The sequence below is a fragment of the Apium graveolens genome, chromosome 4 (genome assembly GCF_009905375.1).
Source record: "Apium graveolens cultivar Ventura chromosome 4, ASM990537v1, whole genome shotgun sequence".
NCBI classification, from domain to species: Eukaryota; Viridiplantae; Streptophyta; class Magnoliopsida; order Apiales; family Apiaceae; genus Apium; species Apium graveolens.
In genome coordinates, this window is record NC_133650.1 from 198,487,122 (window position 1) to 198,511,261 (window position 24,140).

The 24,140-nt window shown below is 34.3% G+C and overlaps 2 protein-coding genes across 2 annotated transcripts; one reads left to right on the forward strand and one right to left on the reverse strand.

Annotated features, from left to right (window-relative positions):
* Window positions 1-18,335: 18,335 nt before the first annotated feature.
* On the reverse strand, window positions 18,336-19,741 carry LOC141719268 (uncharacterized). The gene is made up of 2 exons (XM_074521646.1): window positions 18,592-19,741; window positions 18,336-18,370 (listed from the first exon to the last, which is right to left on the reverse strand). The coding sequence occupies exons 1-2, from the start codon at window positions 19,739-19,741 to the stop codon at window positions 18,336-18,338; spliced, it is 1,185 nt and encodes a 394-aa protein (XP_074377747.1).
* A 1,066-nt stretch (window positions 19,742-20,807) lies between these two features.
* On the forward strand, window positions 20,808-23,772 carry LOC141717000 (CEN-like protein 2). Its single transcript, XM_074519132.1, has 4 exons — window positions 20,808-21,136; window positions 21,265-21,326; window positions 23,091-23,131; window positions 23,249-23,772. Exons 1-4 carry the CDS (start codon window positions 20,939-20,941, stop codon window positions 23,467-23,469), a joined length of 522 nt encoding a protein of 173 aa, XP_074375233.1. The 5' UTR covers window positions 20,808-20,938; the 3' UTR covers window positions 23,470-23,772.
* Window positions 23,773-24,140: the final 368 nt, after the last annotated feature.

Below are 24,140 nucleotides of genomic sequence, written 5' to 3' on the forward strand. Positions count from 1 at the left end.
CTTTTCTCTAAAATTTTGTCTGGTCACTAGAACCACTCTCAGGAAGTTTATGTTCTTTTCCACAACCTTCTTGTATGTAAAATGATTAAAATTGAGGGAGACTCTCAGGGCTTCTAGAAATTCAACAAACTCCTTATTAAGGCAAGGGCCTTCAGCTGCCATCTTGAGCCTTTCAAAGCCAATGACATCTTCATTTTGGCTTTATTGGCTTGATTTTAACTTGGGCTCCATTATCTCCCTTTTAGATATGGTAGCAGGCAAGGTTGGGCATTGAGGGATCTGGGCCCTTACCATTTGTGGTGTTTCCTGAAGTAGAACCTTCAAAGCACCCATAATAGCTCCTAGAGACATATTTCCTGTATTTAAAAGTACTTTTGGGAGTCTAATAGGGACTTGATGTCCAGTTGTTGACTTTGGACTAGAGATGTGAGTTGAGAGACTTGAGAAGTAAGAGAAGCATTGGAAGCTTGTAGTTCGGCAATTTAATTTTAGAGAGCTCGGACTTGAAGATTTGAGGATGTGGAGGGAGCAATATGTGATTCTTTTAAGAGATGGGTACCAATAATATTGAGCATGACATTTTTTACTTCCTCCATGACCAATGCAAAAGGTTCAAACCTAGCCTTGTATAGTTGCTCCAACTTGACCTTGTTGTCATTGTTGTTTGTGATTTATTGTTGGATAACATTGGGAAGTGCAATGAAGGAGTCCCTTAGTGTCTTGATACTCTCTTCAAATAGAGTGAGAGTGAGAGCTTGAAGTTTATCTGAGAACTTGATATATTTTATCTTCATGTCATTCAGTGTAGGCATCAGTTCATCAATTCTCTTGTTCACTAGCTCTTTGACTGTACCTTGATGACCATCCAGAGTCTGTTCTATAGCCTTGCCAAATGAAATTCAAGGATTTGAGTTGATCTTTATAGACTTATGTGATGGCATCATAAACCTCCCGTGGATTGAGTATCTTGGCATTGCTACCTATAATTTTAATATACTCCTCCCTTAATCTAGAAAGTGCATCATCCAGATTGACTGAAAAGGTTTTGGAGAGCCAGGAATCCATATTTCCATCCCTGTCAGCTTCATCTACAAGTTTGTCTTGTTATTTTTCAACTTCTTCACTGTAGGTGAGAAGGATGGTTTGGCAGTCTTGATTTGTCATGTTTAATATGAGCAGTTGTTGAGCAATTTTAGAAAACCCTTCAATTTGATCTACCAGCATCTCATCAACAGTTTCAGTTGGAGTTTGAGTATTTTATAGGCACTGAAAGAGGAGGTGTGAAGGTTGTGTAAAAGTTGAAGGTTGGTTAGGGTCGGTTGAGGTGGATGGTAAGAGGGTAAAATGATACATGTGATTGGAGTCACAGTTGAAATCAAGTTGTAGTTGTGGTTGTGACAGTGTGTTGTTCACTTGACAAGTGAACCTCCATTGGAATTGGAGGGGAGTTGACCATGTTATTGTCATGTACCATGGCCTCAAACTCGTGTTCCTCTTGCAAAGAACTGGCACTTGAATATACTAAAGTACTTGCTTCCCCAATAGCTGGATCATTGGAAATTGAACTCCTAGCTTCAATTTTCAAAGTAATTTCAGCTAGGGTTTTGAGGGGAGTTGTTTCTTCATGAGAAACCTCCAATTGAATTGGAGAGGACTTGAGTAGCTCCCCCTTAAGAGTACTACCCTCAAACCTATCAGTATGTGAAGACTGTTGTGCATATGAAGGTGCATTAGAAACTTGTACAGGGTCTTTAGTAAAAACTGATGAAACCCCTGTGTTTGTGATGGTGTCGTCAAGGTCTACCTCAGCATATAGCCTCTCACCATCTAGAGACTGTGTCTGGGTAGTGATCACAGTTTCATGAATTATGTCACTTGATGTTGGCATGACTAGTGAAGATGATTCAAGACCTTAATTAAAATTAGAAGAAATTTTAGAGATAAGATTTGTGAGCTCGGGTGTGAGTGTTGGCAACTCTCCATGAATAAATGAGGGAGTTTCAAGAGATGTGCCCTCTATGTGTATGCCAACCAAATTACTTCTTTCACCTTCTTGAGAGTGCCCAAGAGTGGGTGCAGACTCATTACATGGTGCATTTGGGAGAATGCTTGATTCAATAGTAGCACCTTATTGAGAAGGTGCCACTAAAGTCTGTTTAGATCCCTTTCACACAAATGTATCTTTTTGAGAAGATAAAGAGGTGGTCACTTGAGTGGTCAACTCAGTTTTCTTTTGCTTCTTTAGTTTCTTGACCAAGGGTGACACTGATTCCGTTTGATCCTCACCACTCTTACTAACTACTACTAGGGTTGGTTGCTTCCTTTTTTTTTTACTAAATCCATCCTTTTGAGAGGATTAAGCAGTTGGTTTTCTAGCCTCTAGTGGTTTTGAAGAAGGGTTTTCAGCTATGGTAGGCCCATTTGGGTTGTCATGTTTGGGTTCTTCTACAGGACCAGGAGCCATAGTTGTACTGGATATGGTACTAGTTCTCATATCAGGCATAGAGTAAGCGTAAGTTTTAAATTTCTCCAACATAAAGTCAGTGACATTTACACTCACCTTTACCTGATTCTTTGCAATTAGTGAGCCAAATAAAATTTTGGACACTTGTTTGCAAATGCCTATTTGATTTCTATCAATACCTTCTAACATATGATTTATAGTAGACATAATAAACCTTGGGAAGAAAATTTCCTTACCCATCAATGGCATAGTGATCCTGGTGCTTAGCTCATCCAAGATCAAGTTGCCAACATTGAGATTTTTGTTGTAGGCCATAGAATACATCAATTTTTGGACCATACTAGAGATGTTGTCATAACCAAAACGCCCTTATAATTGAATCAAAAATAAAGGACAACTCTCTTCTCATATTCTTCTTATTGAGCCTGGCCAGGTCTATCTTTTCACTGTAGTTGATGAATTCCATGAATTCAGCTAACTCTTGAGTAGTGGGAGCTTCAACCAAATTGTTTATAGGAATACCCAGAGCCTTGTTGATGTCATTGGCGTTGAACTCGATAGCCACACTCCGTATTGTACAGTTAACCACCATGGAAACTGCTTGATTATCATGAACAATGGTGTTAATGATTGCAGTATTCCAGAAATTATTTAGAACATCCAAGTAGAGCACTGGGTTTACAGTTAAGGCTCCTGAAAGATAGGAATCAACAATAAACTTTACAAAGCACTTAAAGTTATCTGGTACTTGAGTTGGATCAACAAAAGCTAATAAGTTGGTTCCATCCTTGTGGATAACAACCCTCACATTGTTAGCAGCCATTGAAGAGTTTGGGTTTTGGTGGGTAAGTATTTTGAGAGAGAGAAAGCTTGAAATGGTTGAGAATGGTGAAAAATCGCAGAAGTCAATTGAGATCTCAAAAGTGTAAACACGGGTTATGTCGAGATGTCTGAGTATTTATAGGGCAAAGATGTGACTTATCAACAAAAGAAGAATGAACGGTTGAAAATTGCTTGTAAAGAAGTCACATGACCTATAGAGGACTCATGTCGAAATGTTACTTTTCTGACTCTTATCAAGAATTAGATAGTGACTTATCGAGATGTTGTACAAATACCCAGTTTGTCCTTTTTGGACTAAATTATTCTAATTTATATTGAAGAAATCAACTTAAAATTAGAAATAATTCTATATCAAAAGTATTTTACTAAAATGATTTATTAATTAAATTGTTTCAGTTTGAGTTATCGAGAAGTCTAAAATTTGAACTATAGAGATCTCTATATTGATAAGTATATCAAGATCTATACAATACTTGTCGATAAGTCATAAAAAAGACTTATCGAGAACTTTATCGAGAAGTCGAAAAATGACTTATCGAGAAGTCATTTATACTTATCGAGAACTCACTTTTCTACATACTTTTGATTCTTCTTAAATCTGTTTTATATTAATATCGCATATTAATGATGTGAACTAACATTTGGACAGTTTTCTTAGAATCGGAAAATTTTCAAGTTAGATTTTATTCTGAAGAATAAATATACAGAGATTTCTGAAATATTTATAGATCATATTCCGGTTAATTCCTAATTAACACAAATTTATTTTGATTTATCAGGAATTAATCTGCTACAACATGTTAGATAAGTTCTTGCCTTTAGGATGAAGAATTTAGCATACCAATTTCACTTAAAATTCTAGTGAAAGTTGCTTCATCCAAAGGTTTAGTGAAAATGTCAGTTAACTATTTTTCCGTTGGAATAAAAACAAGCTAAATATACCATTTGCAATATGTTCTCTAATAAATTGATACCTTACATCAATGTGCTTGGTACTAGAATGATTAAATGGATTAGCAATAATAGATATTGCACTAGTATTGTCACACATGATTGGAATCCTTTGTAGCACTAGGCAATAATCCATTAGTTGATTCCTCCAAAACACTTGAGCACAACAACTTCCAGCAACTATATATTCAGCTTCAGCTGTGGAAGTTGACGCATATTGTTGTTTCTTACTATACCATGATACAAGTAGACCAAGGAATTAATAGCTTTTACTTATACTTTTTCTCTCTACCCTGCATCCAGGAACATCTGCATCTGTGTATCCAACAACTTCAAAACCAGTTCCCTTACGATACCATAATCCCAAATTTGATGTTCCCTTCAAGTATCTAAAAATCCTCTTGACAGCTATTAAAGGTGATTATTTAGGATTTTCTTGAAATCTGGTACACAAACATGTGGCAAACATGATGTTTGGTCTACTTGCAGTTGAGTAAAGCAGAGATCCAATCGTTCCCCTATAACTTGAGATGTCTATACTTTTTTTCCCTCTTATCTTCATCTAATTTGGTAGCTGTAGACATAGGGGTTGATGCAGGTGAGCAGTCCATCATTCCAAATTTATTCAAAAGATCTTTGACATACTTGGTTTGATTGATAAAGATTCTATCACTTCTTTGGCTAACTTGAAGGCCAGGAAAGTAACTTAGTTCTCCATCATGCTTATCTCATATTCACTTTGCATGAGTTTTGAGAATCTTTGACACAACTTTTCATTAGTAGAACCAAAGATGATATCATCCACATAGATTTGAACTAGAATGATGTCATCACCATGTTGCTTGTAGAATAGAGACTTGTCAATTGTGCCTATAGTGAATCCATGTTTGAGTATAAATTCTGACAGAGTGTCATATCATGCTCTTGCTGTTTGCTTCAATCCATAGAGAGCCTTTAAAAGTTTATAAAGAAAATTTGGAAATTCTGGATCTTCAAAGACAGGTGGTTATTGCACATAGACTTCTTCTTCTAATTCACCATTAAGGAATGCACTTTTCACATCCATTTGATACATTTTGAAATTTGAATGTGCAGCAAATGCAAGAAAAATTTTTATTGCTTCAAGTCTTGCAACTGGAGCAAAAGTTTCATCGTAATCAATTCCTTCTTCTTTTGAGTAGCCTTTGGCAACCAATCTTGATTTGTTTCTTGTTACAATTCCATTTCCATCCATTTTATTCCTGTACACCCATTTTGTTCCAATGATACTTCTGTTTCTTAGTGCAGGAACCAATTCCCAAACTTTATTTCTTTCAAATTAATTTAGCTCTTCTTGCATAACAGTTATCCAATCAGGGTCAAGTATAGCTTCTTCAGTTTTTCTAGGCTCAATTTGAGACAGAAAGAATGCATACAAGCATTCATTTACAGTGGCACTTCTAGTCCTCACTCTATCATCAGCATTAGGATCACCAATTATAGTTTCTCTAGTGTGACTTCTATCCCATTTTATGGTGGGATGATTTTGGTGACTATAATTATCCTCATTTTCTTTATTGTTGGCATGACTTGCAAAATTATCATCTCCCTCCCCCCTAAGTTTGTGCCACCAAATTCAGGTGTGCTTCTTTCTTGAGATGAATTCTCATTGTCAGAATTTATTGGTTCACTTATTTCTTCCTCCATTCTATTTTTTGTGTTGACTTCAGCTTCATCTTCAGAATCATTGTCAATATTGAGATTTTCAAACTTTAAAGCTTTAGCTTCATTTTCATCTAGGCATTCCAAGTCTGGATACTTGTCATCATCAAATGTCACAATTGTGCTTTCCATTATTTTCTTATGCTCTAGAACATGGACTCTGTAGGCTGTCTTTTCTAATAAATATCCAGGAAAATTAACTTCAAATACTTTGGAATCAAATTTTCCAACATATTCAGAATTATCTTTTAACAAAAAGCATTTGCTTCCAAACACATGAAGATGCTTAACAGTAGACTTTCTTTTTGACAAAATTGAGTAGGGTGACTTGCCAATGTTTTTTTTTACTAAATATATGTTCAGAGTGTAACATGTAGTGTTAACAGTTCTTCCGAAAAACTGGTTGGAAGCTTGGTATCTTGTAGCTTTATCCTTGCAGCGTCAACTAGAGTTCAATTTTTCTTTTCAACCACACCATTTTGTTGAGGTGTTCTTATAGCTGAGAACTCTTGAACAATGCCTTTGACTTTGTAAAATCCATTTAGAATTGCATTCCTAAATTCTGTACCACTATCACTCCTCAATATTTTGATAAAATTTGATCTTTAGCCTGCTTCTTAATTTTCTTATGTGTTCAATGATGATATGTGGAGTTTAATCTTTTGAATGCATAAACTCCACCCAAGTGTACCTTGAGTAGTCATTCACCATCACCAAAGCATACTTCTTTCTGGATATGGACATGACATTTACAGGTCCAAACAAATCCATGTGGATTAGCTATAGTGGAGCATTAATAGAATTCATAGCTTTGCTTTTGGGACTGGATTTCTTTATTTTGCCTTTTTGGCAAGCTTCACAAACTTCATTTTGAGCAAATTATAAAGCTGGCATTTCTCTCACCAATTCTCTTTTCACCAGAGTGTTAATTACTTTATAGTTCAAGTGAGAGAGCTTCTTGTGCCAGAGTTTGTTTTGCTCATTTGCTGACTTGGTGTAGAAGCAACATATTCTGTCCTTTTTTGCTGAGTTCGTGTCTGCAACAAACGGGCTTCCCCTTCTTACTCTTTTTAGAGAAGCTTCACCAATTTTCGTGCTTGTGATTGAATAATCTTCTTTTTCAAAAATAATCGTGAAGCCTTTGTCTGTAAGTTGACTGACACTAAGAAGATTTACTTCAAGACCTGCAACCAGTGCTACATCTTCAATGACAACATTTTCATGAATCAACTTGCCATATCCCATTATGAATCACTTGATGTTGTCTCGAAAGGTCACCAAGGGGCCAATTGGAGTTCTCTCCTCCTGGGTATTTTACTATAGAATGTAAGTAGGTCTTCAAGAGGAAGCTAAATCCTGATGACTCAATAGATAAGTACAAGGTCAGGATAGTGGCTAAGGGCTTTAGACACATGGACGGTCTATTTCGATACATACTCTCGTGTTGACCGAATGATAACAATCAGAATGCTTGTTGTATTGGCTTCTGTACATGATCTTATCATCCATGGACGGAAAGATAGTTTTTCCTCATGGTGACCTTGAAGAAGAGATTTATATAGATTAACCTGAGGAATTTGTTGATTATGGTAATATGAGGAAAGTTTATAGACTAGTCAAGTCTATCTATGACCTTCAATAAGCTCATATAGACTGGCATAAAAAGTTTGATGAAACTATTTTAGACTTCGAGTTTTTAGTTAATGAAAGTGACAAGTGCGTCTACTATAAGGTTAGAGGAAATGAATGTGCGACTTTATGTATGTATGTAGATGATTTTTGTTGTTTGGAACCAATATTGAGATTATTAACGAGACAAAAAGTTTCTTGAAGAGGCACTTTGAAATGAAGGATATATGAGGTTAGTGTGATTCTTGGGATCAAGTTGACCCAGTCAACTAATGGAATAACATTGTCACAGTCTCATTATCTACAGAAATCTATACTTGAGAAGTACGGTTATTCAAATTATAGAATCACTACTACATGATATAATTAAAAAGTTGCTCTTGTCAGGAATAGTTCAAGAGTTCATGTGTCTCAATTAAGGTATTCTCAAATTATTGAGAGCTTGCAATATCTTGCTAATATGACTAGACCAGATATTTCTTATTCTGTGTCTGAGTTAGCTAAGCTGTCCAAATAAGACTTATTGAGAGGCACTGGATAGAGTTCTTATATATCTTAAAGGAACTATTTCCCATGGTTTGTATTTCCGAGATTTTTGGGGAGTACTCGAGGGGTACAGTGATGCAAGTTAAATTGTTAAGAAATCTGGTTTCAATGGAGTGACTAGATATATGTCTACCCATGCGGGTGGAGCAGTATCCTGTAAGCAATCCAATGGATGTAAAGCGAACTGGAGCTACCGGCCCGCATCGGGCTTTTGACCATGGCTACATTGATGGACCCCTCAAGAGGAATGGTAGAGCTAGGCGATATGGGTTGGCTGAGGTGGCTAGAAATTGAGGTTAGCTTGCGCTGAAAGTCCTCGGAGCCCCATTGCTCAAGAGGCTATTGGTTGAGTGGAGAGGGAGTAACGGAAGAGAGAGCCGAGCTCGAAGTAGAGAGAGATGAGCCGAAGGAGTAAGCTGAAGATGCACTCGAAATCTGTATGGGATTATGAAAGTTAGTGTGTGCCCTTATAAAATAGAAGTAAAAGTAAAACAAACAAATGTCCTCGCATCGCACACGAAAGATTAGGTCTCACATATAAGTCTATGCGGGTTGGTAGGCTCGCATGACGATTTGTGAGTGTCTGTGTATATAATAATTGGGCTCGCATCGAAAAAGTGGTGTGTGCTCGTGTAATGATGAACACACAATATGACAAATGCATGATTTTTTTATCAAAGGAAATACTTGTAGATGATTCATATGAAGAACTTGAAGAATCTGTTGCCGGTAAACAGCTCTAGCGATATACCATTCTAGTGGTGGTGATTATTTTTACCGTGTTAGCTCCTTGAGCAAAAAAGGGCAGCAAGTTGTTAATGTTTTTGGAAAATTGAAATATGGCAAGTCAATTTCTCACATTTATAGGAGTAAGGAGAGAGAAAGGGGCATGAACATGTGTCAACATCCTAATGGATGACATGGATTCCAATGACTTTAGTCACACAGCTGTAATCCACTAACGATCATAACTTTTTGTCCAAAGTACGCGTACCTTGGAAGAATATTGGAAGAACCTCATTTGTTCGCATTGTTGTGGCTAAAAAAAATTGGCTGATCAAACTAGTCTTAGAAAATTCCTTTCCCAAAAAAGCGACCAGGAGTTTTGGGGGTAGTTTATAAGCCCATTTTTGGGCATGGGCCTTAAACAGGTTCCCATGAGCATAAAAGTTGGATGGGCCATCAAAGGAGGAATTGGGCTTAAATTTATGTAAAGAGCGTGCTGGGAAGATAGGCTCGCATCGACCTATTTGTTGAAAAGTGGACTGTAGGTACACTACGTGACAACATTTAGGGGTCCATTTTCGGGACCGTTACCACGATCGCTCATGATATGAGACGAAGGTCCATTACTTGAAGGCCTGTTATATTATAGGTGAATGATACGAGCTAGGCTAGTAAGCTCGCGTTACTCGGGTAGCAAATGATGATTTGAACTTCTCGCAGTGGGCTCGCACCGTATGAATGGGTCATGCGAGCTGGAATAAATTAATGAGGAATTAGCATAACGTCAAATAGAGGAGAGACTAGATAGGCTTAACTCTTCACTTTTTAGAGTAATTCATGTTAGTGCGAGTCGAGATGACTACGTCAGCTCGCATAATCGAAATTATAGTTGAGATATGGACAATGACTCATAGCGATTGAGTTACTCGTAAATTTTGGGGCCGACATGGGACATTCCTATAATCACAGGAAGAAATGCGGAGATGCCGTGATATTGTAAAAAACGTGTGGGATCGGTCAAGATTTACGTGATGGATTGGTTGAAGGCTTGACTAAGATATGGGCTTGGGCTGCAGGGGTAGAAATACCCTAACCCCAGCCTAGTAACTTGTTACTCAAGAATTACGTAAAGTTTCATCTCTATAAGTAGGGTACGTAGGCACTTGTATGATATATAAGTTGACACTTGACAAAAATTAAAGAAAACCCTATTCTTTTTTTAGGAGTTATTATACAAACTTAACCACCACCATACACAATATTGTTCCTCCCTAATAACACCAACCTTGATCTTTATTTCGGCCACTAAATATCGTTAAACAAAATTATCCCTTTTAACACAAGAAATTTTGTATATAAAAAAATTAAATTATATCCTTTTCACGAGTTAGAGATTCTTGTTTAGTTAAAGAAAAGTTGAACTAATTTTTTCACCGTGAGATCGATTAAAAAAAATAGATCATCATTAGTATGACTGACACTTTCTCGATATAGATGTGCTAGGTTTACCAATGATATGTTAGGTTTTCCAATGAGTACCGATACTGGATGCAATATATTGAGCATAATGAAATAATGTCTCCATATTGTTAAGTTGGAAATTTTAAATTTTGGAATAATTTATTAATCCGACTATGAGAATATTATTTCTTTTTCCCTGTAGATTTACATCACTACAAGAAAAACGGGCTATTTCCACGGAACAAAATCCGTGGTATATAGTTTTTTTTACAGAAATCGGTGGAATTAAACTAAACTCGATTGATTCTCCAACCGCGTCATATATTCGGGTAGTAAATAACAAATTTGTCGTATTTGAATGAATTTGACGAAATTTAATTTGACGGATTTAAGTACCATTGATATGAAATAGCACGGAATATAATGCCACAGACTTAAAGCTACAGATTTTAATACCACGGACTTAAATGCTACAAAAATTAGTATCACAGACTTAAATATTACTGAATATAATACCACAGACTTAAATGCTACAGAATATAATACCATAGACTTAAATACTACGGAATATAATACCCGAGATTTTATTACGACGGAGTTTATTTCCACTGAATTTAATACCACTGATGTTTAGTACCACGGAATGTAAATTCCAAATATTTTAATTCCACAGAATATATATCACTGAATAAATTTGACGGATTTAAATACTACCGAAATCGGTCTAACAAATGTGCCATTTCTGAAATAAAACTTTTACCTTTGATTAGCGTATGTACACCTTAAACCCCAATATACTAAGTCACCAACATTTGAACACATCTGATATAATAAATTAGTCGCAAAAGATTACTTGAAATAATTAATTCCATCAACGTCAATTATATCCAAGTAAGTCATCACACAGATTCAACAAATAAGTTCTGATAGATAAATTACAAAAGGTAAGTCATTACCATACAAAATACCCAAGGAGTGAGTCTTTCATTCCATCAAAAATACAACTTATCCGCATAATTTATTCATCAAAATACAATTTAACCCTCATATGCTAAAACTTACACTCCATTCAAATCATGTGTGTCACTAATTAAAATAAATATGGGCATGTTTTCTTATCGTTTTACATAGATTTTCTGGTGTAAAGTATCTTGGAGCGATAAGTATGTAGTTTTAATCAAATAAATAATTTTTTTAACTTTTTAGATTTACTTTTTACCACTAATATTCATTGATTTTCTTCTTTTTCCACCGAATAAACTCTACGGAAATTGGAATATGTGGATTTGGGTCTTTATTTTCACGGATTGAATTCCACGGAAGTTTGAATTTTTTTCTTTTTTTTATTATAATATCTAAAATAAATAAACTCAAAAAATATAAAACTTTTAGCAAGCCTCTTATATTTCATTACATATACATATGCACGGTTGGATCGTTAAGTGTGATTGTTTAATATAATAAATTATCTAACCCTAATCCACGAAAACGTAACCCCTAAATTCATATTCTAAAATTTATACTTCATTCAAATCATGTGTGCCACTAATTATAATAAATATGGGCACATTTTTTATCGTTTTACATAGATTTTCGGGTGTAAAGTATCTTGGTGCGATAAGTACATAGTTTTAATCAAATAAGTAATCCAATAAATCATTTTTTTAACTTTTTAGATTTACTTTTAATCACTAATATCCATTGATTTTCTTTTTTTCCCTACCGAATAAACTCTACAAAAATAGCAATATGTCATGTGGCAATTGGGTCTTTATTTTCACAGGCTGAATTTACACGGAAGTTTAATTTTTTTTATTATAATAACTAAGATAATTAACCTCAAAAAATTTAAATTTTCTAGCAAGCCTCTTATATTTCATAACATATACATGTGTACTGTTGAATCATTAAATTTGATTGTTTTATATGATAAATTATCTAACCCTAATCGACCAAAATATAACCCCTAAATTCTACTTCATTCAAATCATGTGTGTCACTAATTAAAACAAATATGTGCACATTTTCTTATCATTTTACATAATTTTTCCGGTGTAAAATATTTTTGTGCGATAAGTTCGTAGTTTCAAATCAAATAAATCATTTTTAAACTTTTTAGATTTACATTTTAACACAAATAATCATTGATTCCACCGTTATCGGTGGTAGGACTTTTTACCACGGAAATAAGTTCGACTGATTTATAAATTCTACGGAAACAAGTTTGACGGAAATAGTTTGCTACGGAAATCCGTTGAAATAATAAATTGTACAGAATCTTTTTCGACGGAAATTTAACTACTACTGATTTTGGTTCGACAGATATAGTTTGCTACGGAAATTCGTAGAAATTATAAATTTTACGAATTCTTTTTCGACGAAAGTTTAACTACCACTAATATTTGTTCACGGATATTTAATATTACGGAATTCCATAGCAAAACTTAATCCCACGGATTTAATTGCAACGGATGTTTTACTTGACAAAATTTTGTGGAATTAAATTTGTGTGGCAAAAAATGTGTAGAAAATCACCGCTTTTTGTTGTAGTGCATATGTATGTTTTTATTAAATGATGTTGAACCTATTGTAAACTTTTACCTTTTTTTAAAAAAAAAAACTTCTTTCTTTTCGTATAAAAGTAGACGATATATATTGTAATCCATAAAAAGAATTTTTTTTAAATATATTTAAATTCATATGTTTAAAGGATGAAATGTGCGCAAAAAATTAAATGTCATGTAATAAAATATAGAGAAAGAAGTATGATAAATAATACTAGTAATAAAAAAACAGAGAGAGTATGATACCTCGTTCTCAAAAATTCTTAATGCAGAAACCCACATTCTATGCCTTGCCAATTTAGAGGCATTGTGAATCTTTTTTATTTTATAAGCTTTGAGATGACCTCTCTCCACTTCTAAAGATACATGCGGTGGAGTCACTTTATGCTTCCAGCACTAGTCAATATATAAGTATATAACTCATCTAATCTAAGAATCAAGATTTGTGCGTAAGTTTACTTTTATCACTATGTTTCTTTTAGTATTATAGTTAATGTCTAATTTAGGAATAGTTTCTGTAAAGGTGTCATGCAATTTATACCTAGCATTACCCGAAATGATAAAAGAATGGATTCTCCTTTCCATTTTTGGTGTTCAGGTAGAAATAGATCTTAGATCCACTCTCATATATTTCCTTATTTGTTGGTAAGAAGAAAGAAAAACTGACAAATGGCTGAGCTGAGATCCAACATTTGCAACTAAAGATATGGAACACACACAAAAACTAATCATAGCTTATTATAGTCTGATCTGTCTGATATTTTAAGTGTTTAGGCATCTAGAGTTGGATGCAAGTGCAAACGTATGTCTGGTAAGTGGACATTTTGTTCTCTTTTTGATAGCTGACATTTTGTTCTTTTCCATCTCCAAGTAATACATAATAATCAGCCACTTCTTCAAAGGTAAGTGCTACTTGTTTACCAATAATGCTACTACTTTGTATATAACACTATTATTATAATTCGCATTTAATCTATAGAATTAAGTCATTTTGTAGAACGTAATTATTCAATTTAAATTTCAGCAACTACATGTGTAATATTATGGCTTGCTCCAACCTAATCAATATTTATTAAAAAACTACCATATTTATAACTTAAAAGAATGTAGTATAAATTAGGGCAACTCTAGTAGTGATAACTTCAAAAGTGCTACTTATTTTTAAAGGCCAAGTCCCAGAAAAACTTTTCCAACTTCTATTAGCTTCATCTTTATACTTTTTATTATCATTATTGAAGTGATCTCCTGTTTATTTCCAAATGTGGAGTTACATCGTTCGTATGAAATAATTATTCCTGTAACTTATTAATATGTTGCACTATTCTAATATATAATTTACATAACCTTTCATATATATGTGTATTTCAATTTTTTATTATGATTAAAATTTGAAGAAATGTTTAGGTGAATGGTCGAGAGAAAATAGTACAGAAAAAGATGAATATTTTAACATAAACTTGTTTTAAAAAAGAGATGTGACTGGAGACCGCCTAATAGAATCATATGTGCAAAATATAAATACCTACTGTACGGTACCTCTCAAATGATTTACGTAGAATTGTATGTAAAGTGTTATCCAGGTACTATCAAGACTAGTATATATATTTATAATTATATATGCTCAGTGTCCTCCGGGTACAGTCAGTAGCCCTGTAGCAGTCTCAATATATTAAAAGGTCCTCTGGTGCACTTCTATACCTGCATGCCCGGAGAAATATGAGGTTTATGGTATAACCGTATAAGCTCCTTGACGCCATCGTATAATAAATCTAACTTGTGCAAAGTATTACATATTAAGACAGATATATGTATATATATATATATATCAATAACAAAAAATAACTAAGCTAGCTTGCCACCAATTTAAAAGTTAAAACCACTATAATAAGGTCGTCATGAACATAATTGTCCTGCTACCGACCAAATGCATGAGTGCATTTTAGTTAAGTAAAAGTGATTTTCTTAGAAATGTTAGATTGAAAAGAGGGGGCCTCTTTCTTTATTCTAGGGTTTCTGAGATAAAGTGAAATGTGTGGCAGAAGTGAGATGCCAGTTATATTGAACTTTGAAATATACTGTTTGCGTTAAATTATCTTAGAAAATGTATTTCTCTATTTTAGATTTTACACAGTGAATAATTACTTAACAAATACTGATATGATCAATATTTTCACAATTTATTATTAACACAGAAAAATTAATGCGTCCATATGAATACTTCTAATCCATTTTTCTACTCATAAATGGACTTTTAAATAAGAGTTAGTATTGTTGGAAGCGTAGATTGGCCTTGAACAAATATATAAAAGCTTTGTATAACACAAACACACACCTGTATATATTAATAACAATAATAAACTACAGCTTATATACTCTTGACACAAACACAAGGCTCCTGCCTTTTTCTTTAACAAAGAGCTTCGGCTCTGTTTTTTTTTCTCAACTACAACTCTTCTTTTTCTTTTCTTTTTGTACATGTTACAATACCTATTTGCAGCCTTTTTATAGGCTTGAACAAACATAAGGTTACATCATTGCTTACAGCATCATATTTATTATAACAACTAAACCGTGTATTGAGAACATATGCAGCCTACCTTTATTTGCTCCACAATTTTCTCCACACTGTGTATGCATGCATGTGCTTTGGATTTTCCTGCCTACCATATTTTCAGGAAGCTGTATGTGTCTCTCATCTTATTCACACTTGTATTTTATTTATTATGTTTATGGAGAGTTTGACTTCTAACACTCCCCCTCAAACTCGACTTTCCATTCCAAGCTTCTTTTTCATTTTTTGAAATACGTCCGGCTTCAACGGCTTTGTAAAAATATCTGCTAAATTTTCTTCAGTCCTACAATGTACCAACTCCACAATTTTTCCGTTCACCTGCTCTCGAATAAAATGATATTTTATGTTGATGTGCTTGCTGCGACTGTGTGACACCGGATTTTTCGCGAGTGAAATAGCAGATTTATTATCCACATAAATAGTAATTGGATCTTCTTTGGCAAGATTTAATTCGCCCAATATATAGCCTAGCCACATAGCTTGACATGCGCATGCTGCTGCTGCGATGTACTCTGCCTCACATGTTGAGAGGGCAACTGTCTGTTGTTTCTTTGATGACCAAGAAAATATTGCTGAACCGATATGAAAAACATATCCTGATGTGCTTTTCCCGTCATCCAAATCTCCACCATAATCACTATCTGAGTAGCCAACTAATTTTGAATTTTGAGAATGCGTGTAAAACAGACCATGATCAAGTGTACCTTTTATATACCGCAAAATTCTTTTAGCTGCCATGAAGTGATCTTGCTTCGGCTTCTCCATGTACCTACTAACCAATCCAACTGCATACATAATATCTGGACGAGTGAAAGTTAGGTACCTCAAACTTCCAACCAAACTTTTGAATAATGTCGGATTTACCGACTCCCTTGTTGAGTCAATTCTGAGCTTTATGCTTGACTCTGCTGGCGTACTCACTGGCTTGCATTTCTCTATTCTGAATTTCTTTAAAATCTCCTCGGCATATTTTTTCTGCGACATAAAAATTCCATCTTTGCTTTGCTTCACCTCGACTCCAAGAAAGTAAGACATTTGACCAATATCTGTCATCTCAAATTCGTTAGTCATAACTTTCTTAAAATCATCGAACATACCAGGGTTGTTTCCAGTGAAGATCATGTCATCTACGTATAAGCAAACGATCATAATATCTCCCCCTGAATTTGTTTTTGTGTAGAGAGCATGCTCGTATGGACTCTTCACAAAACCATTTTTCTGAAAGTATTCATCAACCCTTGTGTTCCATGCTCGTGGGGCTTGTTTCAATCCGTACAATGCTTTCTTCAGTCTGTAGACTTTATTTTCTTGGCCTTTTCGAACATATCCTGGAGGCTGCTCAATATAGACTTCTTCTTCGAGGTAACCATTCAAGAATGCTGACTTGACATCCATCTGAAAAATCTTCCACTGATTCTGAGCTGCAATTGCTGTAAGAAGTCTTATAGTATCAACTCTTGCAACTGGAGCGAACACCTCATCATAGTCAATGCCATATCTCTGTTTGTAGCCTTTAGCCACCAACCTTGCCTTGTACTTTTCAACTTCACCATCTTGATTGGTCTTTGTCTTGTAGACCCATTTGACACCAATGGCTTTGTGTCCTTCTGGAAGATCTGTGAGCTCCCAGGTATCATTCTTCTTGATTGCACCAATTTCGTCATCCATGGCTTTGTTCCATTTGCTTTCTTCAGAAGCTTCCTCAAATGTAACTGGATCACATTCAGCCATTAAACAAAATAAAGAATAATCAAATGTTGTTTGTACCGGACTTGTTGCTTCATAGATATTATCCAGACTCCGCATCTTCCTTGGTGCTCCCCCTGAACTGTTGCTTCCTCCTGTTGATGGTGTTGATGCGGGAGTTTGTTGATTTGGACTTTGTGGAGGTGTTGGATCATCATCTCCGTCATCTTCAATATTGGGGTCATCATCGTCATCATCATCATCATTAAAGAACAAACCTCTAACTTTTCTTTCTTCATCACTCCATCTCCAGTAATCTGATTCATCAAATTCAACATCTCGAGAAATGATTAAATTCTTCGTTAGTGGATTATACAGTCTGTATGCCTTGCTTCTTTTGTCATATCCGGTAAAGATGCATTTCTCGCCTTTATCATCCAGTTTCTTCCTTTTCTGATCTGGAACATGTGCATATGCAATGCACCCAAAGATTTTGAGATGTCCAACTGATGGTTTGCTACCACTCCATGCTTCATTTGGAGTTTTGTTTCTAACACTTTTTGTTGGACAACGATTCAACAGATAAACAGCACATAACACGGCTTCAGCCCAAAAAGTTCTTGGCATATGCTTTGCTTTCACCATGCTCCTTGCCATGTCAAGAATAGTGCGATTTTTTCTTTCTGCAACGCCATTTTGTTGAGGAGTATACGCCGTTGTCAACTGATGATTGATGCCATGTGCTCTACAGAAACTTCTGAATAAGTTTGAAGTATACTCGCCTCCTCTGTCTGATCTGAGTGTCTTCAAATAATGTCCACTTTGTTTTTCAGCCAGTGCTTTGAACTCCTTGAATTTATCAAGAGCCTCTGCTTTTTCTTTAATGATATATACCCAACTTTTCCTGCTAAAATCATCAATAAATGTTAGGTAATATCTGTTACCTCCGAGTGATGGGATATCAAACGGACCAGCAATATCAGTGTGGACAATCTCCAATGGCCTTCTGGCTCTCCATGATTTTCCAACAGGAAAACTTTGTCTGTGTTGCTTTCCTTTGACACATGCTTCACACAAATTTTCTGGTTCATTAATTTCTGGCAAGCCATCCACCATCTTTGTCTTTGACAATAATTTTAAGCCAGAAAATCCAAGATGACCATATCTTAAATGCCATAACCATGAGTCATTTTTAATGACCGACTTCAAGCACTTCTGCATTTTCGTCTGCATATCAAGTGTGAACAGACGATTCTTTGACATCTCCACATCTGCAATTAATTCTCGAACATGATTTCTGATGATGAGAGAATTATCCTGCATCTGAATATTATATCCTTTCTCCACAAGTTGGCCAAGACTGATGATATTACTTTTCAAAGCAGGTATATAATAAACATCATTTATATACCTTTTCTCACCATTCTTTGATACAATCGTAATTGTACCTTTCCCTTTAACAGGAATTTTTGAAGAATCGCCAAATGTAACTTCCCCGCTGACGGTTTCATCTATCTCCATAAATAAATCTTTGTGGCCAGTCATGTGATTGCTGGCCCCTGAGTCAAGATACCAAACATTCTTCTTGCTTTCCTCGTCTCCTTTATAAGTGAGGAACATAGCAGTACCAACATCTTTATCTTCTTTTGCTGCTGCAAAATGACTAGTTTCTTCCACCTTCGGGGATCTACACTCATAACTGAAATGGCCAAATTTATTACAGTTATAACACTGAAATTGAGATTTATCACCTCGTTGTTGAAATCCACCTCTTCCTCGGCCTCTAAAATTTTGAACACGACCAGATGATTGATAACTTCCCGAATTCTGGCCTCTATTGAAGGACTGCCTTCCTCGTCCTCGTCCACCTCGGTAGCCACCTCTAAAACCACCTCTGCCACGTGAAGAACTGCTACTGCCAGAACTGTCACTGATGGACACCTTACTTTGCAACGTCTTCTCCAAATGGCTTGCATCATCATACTGATTCATTCGTTGCTCGTGGGCTTGAAGAGAACCTACGAGCTCATCAATGGAAATTGTGGATAGATCTTTTGACTCCTCAATTGATGTAACAATGTAATCAAATTTTCTTGTCAATGAACGGAGCAACTTTTCCATGACCCGGATATCATTAAGACTTTCACCGTTTCTTTTCATCTCGTTTGTCACCGTTTTCAAACGCGTAACAAATTCACCAATATTTTCGGAGCTTTTCATTTTTAAATTTTCGAACTCGCCACGTAGAACTTGGAGCCGCACCTTTTTAACTTTTTCGACACCCTGGAATGATTTCTGCAGAATCTCCCACGCATCTTTTGCTGTTTTTGCTTCAGAAATTTTTTCAAAGGTAGATTCATCAACACCTTGAAAAATTGTGAATAACGCCTTTTTATCTTTTTTACGGGACTCCTTTAACGTCGTCTTCTCGGCATTTGGAAGAGCTGCTTCAGCGGCTGCATCCACGGGCTCGCTATACCCATTTTCCACAGTATCCCAGTTATCGTAAGAACCGAGTAACACCTTCATTTGTATACTCCAGTTCCCATAATTTGTTGCCGTCAATTTTGGAATTTGCGGTTGCATCATATTCGCCATTTTTCCTGAACAGAACCTTGGCTCGGATACCACTTGTTGGAAGCGTAGATTGGCCTTGAACAAATATATAAAAGCTTTGTATAACACAAACACACACCTGTATATATTAATAACAATAATAAACTACAGCTTATATACTCTTGACACAAACACAAGGCTCCTGCCTTTTTCTTTAACAAAGAGCTTCGGCTCTGTTTTTTTTTCTCAACTACAACTCTTCTTTTTCTTTTCTTTTTGTACATGTTACAATACCTATTTGCAGCCTTTTTATAGGCTTGAACAAACATAAGGTTACATCATTGCTTACAGCATCATATTTATTATAACAACTAAACCGTGTATTGAGAACATATGCAGCCTACCTTTATTTGCTCCACAATTTTCTCCACACTGTGTATGCATGCATGTGCTTTGGATTTTCCTGCCTACCATATTTTCAGGAAGCTGTATGTGTCTCTCATCTTATTCACACTTGTATTTTATTTATTATGTTTATGGAGAGTTTGACTTCTAACAAGTATATTAATATAAGATCGTGGAAATGCCTTCTTTTACTTTTTAGAATGACCAACTATTAGTGGATAGATCTTTGACAATGTAATTAAAGATCCGGGCATGATTTTATATTATTTAACACCCTTGAATTTTAATATTTATTTTGTTATGATTGATCATAAATAAAAATAACTAATACTAATAATCATATTAATTAAAAGTATTTACATTAAATAATTGGGATGACCCAGTTTCCTTTCTAAATCGAGTTATGATATCATATTAAAAAATATGTTGCTCTAAATTTTAAATTACCAGAGAAAAATACGAAGAAGATCTATATTCTTTAATAAAGGTTAATTGTTAAGTTTTTTGTTGATAAGCTGCGGATTCATTCGCTCACTAAGGGTTTTGTGGTACTTGATTGGTTGGAGGCATGCTATTTGTATATACTTAAATAATATTATTCGCACACTTAAGATAGCTAGCCTAAGCTTGTTGCTTATAACTGTAGGTCTATATATGAGCTAAAGAGTACTACTAGTCGTCATACATTATATAGTAGAAGATAACAGCTCCTTGTGTACTATCCAAACAAATTTGCCTCCCCTCTCCATCAGTTATCCTTGAGGAGCGCCCTATATATATATCCTCTCTTTGTAAAATACAGACACAATACACAAAATATATAGAAGAGAGGCAATGGCAAGAGAGGTAGAACCACTGGTAGTAGGGAGAGTTATCGGGGATGTGCTGGATCAATTCATTCCTTCGATAAAGATGTCGGTCACTTACAACAACAAACTTGTTTCCAATGGTCATGAGCTCTTTCCTTCTGCAGTTGTTACTAAACCTAGGGTTGAGGTTCATAGTGGTGATCTCAGGACTTTCTTTACCCTGGTTAAAAACAAACTCTACATATACAGACTAGTTCACTATTTTATTTTGTTGTTTTTTTCCATACTGTAATAAATGCCTCTTGTGGCTGTTTATTAATCAATCATCTCTCACTGTGTGTAAAAATACAGGTCCTTACAGACCCGGATGTTCCAGGCCCTAGCGATCCTTACCTGAGGGAACACCTCCACTGGTATAATATTCTCCAAAAACAAACTAATAATTCAAGTCCAAATGTTTTAGTTTTCATTTCCTATAAATAGTTACCTTCAAAGAGCTAATTAACCGCAAATTTTTATGCAATGTAAAAAGAGATCTACATGCATGCTCTAAATCCTTGTTGCATCTCCTTTTGTGCTTAATATTTTGAGCTGTGTTGTACCATTAGAGCATTTTCAACTAGGGTGATAAGCCAAGATTTTCAATATTTCAACTCATCAATAATATTAATATACTATTATCTCTTTATTTTATTATATTTTTTACATCTTTTTTACCAAAATTTATTACAACAATTAGCCATCAAATGTTGAACTATTCATGTATAAGTATAACTAAAAATATGTATGAAATACACGTCTTTATTATAATATATAATATTGTTTTCATTATGAGAGGGTGACAAGTGTTTAAAAAATTGGCTAGTTTACTTGGCAGCCTAAACCTTCAATAGATATTCAACAAAAGTGTCTATGTCATATATCTTACTTAACATTTAACACTTTTTTTGGCTCTTTCACCAGAATATGTTCTAATTAAGTTCATTTATATAGGAATTAAGACTTACCTAAATGAACGGAGATATGTGTCTTAATACTCCTAAGGATGTACTCATCCAAAAAAATATATATTTATATATAATTTAATTAAAAAAATATTGGATGTATCATTAAATAGACTATGTATGTATTTTTTTTATTTGATTGTAATTATTTATAAATATATTACCTTTGTATATGATATAATTAGCGATAATATCGGGTCAAATTGATTTGGGTTTCGTAAAATTTAAATCAGATTCGTTATAGTTTGGTTCGATCGGTTCTGATTCGGGTATTGAAAATGAAGATCCAAATTTGATTTATCAATTTTTTTGAATTATGTGTCAGGTTGGGATTTTATTCAGATACTTTAAAATTAATTAACTAAAAATAATAAATTTATATTTATTATAACAATATGATAGGTAACACTTTTTTAATGTTAAAATACATAAGTAATACTTTGGAAAATGTTATTTTCAGAGAAGGATTAACAAAAAAAATAATAATGCCCTTACACTAGGGATTTTTTTATTTTTACCTAAATTTTTCTTTTTACTTGCCAAAAAACTTTCACGTATTTTTTTTGATAGCGGCCTTGAAAAGTATTCCTGGTCAGCCTCTGCATATATATAAATCTTACGAGTGTTGTTTAACAATAAATCAATAAATCAACTAATGAAGTACTCCCTTCATCTCATTTTAATAGTCCACTTAGTAAAATATTTTTTTAAAAAAAATATTTATCATGTTCTTTAACCCATACAAATTTTATAGTTTCAATATTAACTAAAAACCCTACTCATAAATGTCCTTTATAAAAATTCAAAATGCTTTTTTTTTATAGTTTTTATGTATGTATATATACACCTTTACATTTACCTTTTTGTTGAAGTATGTGTTATTAATGTAATTTGTAAAAATTAATATATATTATTGTGTGAAAAAGAGAAAATGAATATTGCATCTTCTATTTCTTAATATTTCTTAATATGTGTGAAATTTACAAAGTGGATTATTAAAATGGGATGGAGGGAATATTAATTAAGTGCTTATTTATTTGCATAGTTTAAATATATTAGTTATCGGTTTGTTTATCCAAAGCCCTGCAGCTAAGCGCATGCTAGCGGCAGTGTTTTTGTTCAGTTTTTTGTTCAATTTGATTTAACATTTCTTCTGAAAATTTTAATATGCAGGATAGTGACCGACATTCCAGGCACTACAGATGCAACATTTGGTAATACAAGAATTAAGTAGATACATAAGTTTTATTCATTAAAATTTAAATCAGATTATTGCAACAAAAATATTAATGAAAAATTTATGTACTATATATTGTCCTTTTTGTTGACAGGAACGGAGGTAGTAAGCTATGAAATTCCAAGGCCAAACATAGGGATACATAGGTTTGTGTACATATTGTATAAGCAGCGTGGTAGGCAAACAGTGAATAATCTCCCTTTTTCAAGAGATAATTTCAATGCTCGAAGCTTTGCAGCCAGGAATAATCTTGGCTTACCTGTAGCTGCTGTTTTCTTCAATGCTCAGAGAGAAACTGCCGCCAGAAGACGTTGATTAATTATTTATCTAATTTGTTGTATCAACCTAAAAAACCCTACCCACATGCACAAGCACAATAATTAGCAGGCAGCTGCTTCATCGATCGTCATGTCAAATACGTCTCCTTTTGAATTTTTAAATGAATACTGTTTAATTCTACCTAGCTAGCTAGGGCTGTGGATGCTAGCTCATCAGGGGAGTACATGCTACTGCTACAGACTGATCAGTACACAGCTAGCTAATAATTAAAAGAAAAAAAACTCCCTTATTGGTTCTCGTGTAAAGATTTGATTGGCGAGAAAATTTGTATGCTCAAGTATGGCCGGATCAATTTTCCTTGTATGTTTATTTGGTGTGTTTGAATCAAACTACTTCTTTGGTTACAATTGGAAAGTGTTTATATATATATATCTGTGCCCTTCAATTTTTAAAATATCCTGTGTTTGTTGATGTATTTTAAAAGACGAAAATATAAGCCGGTAGAAAGGTCTTATAGAGGTGATTAATATCTTGACCAATTTTGACAGATTTTTTACAAAGACTCGATTTGTAATTAATAATGGACTCATTTGAACTCCCATATACAAAATTCAAAATACCTAGATTTTAACCTAAATCTTAATTTTAAATATAAAAATGAAAATTATATATATATAATTATAACAATAAAATTTTTATGTAATTAT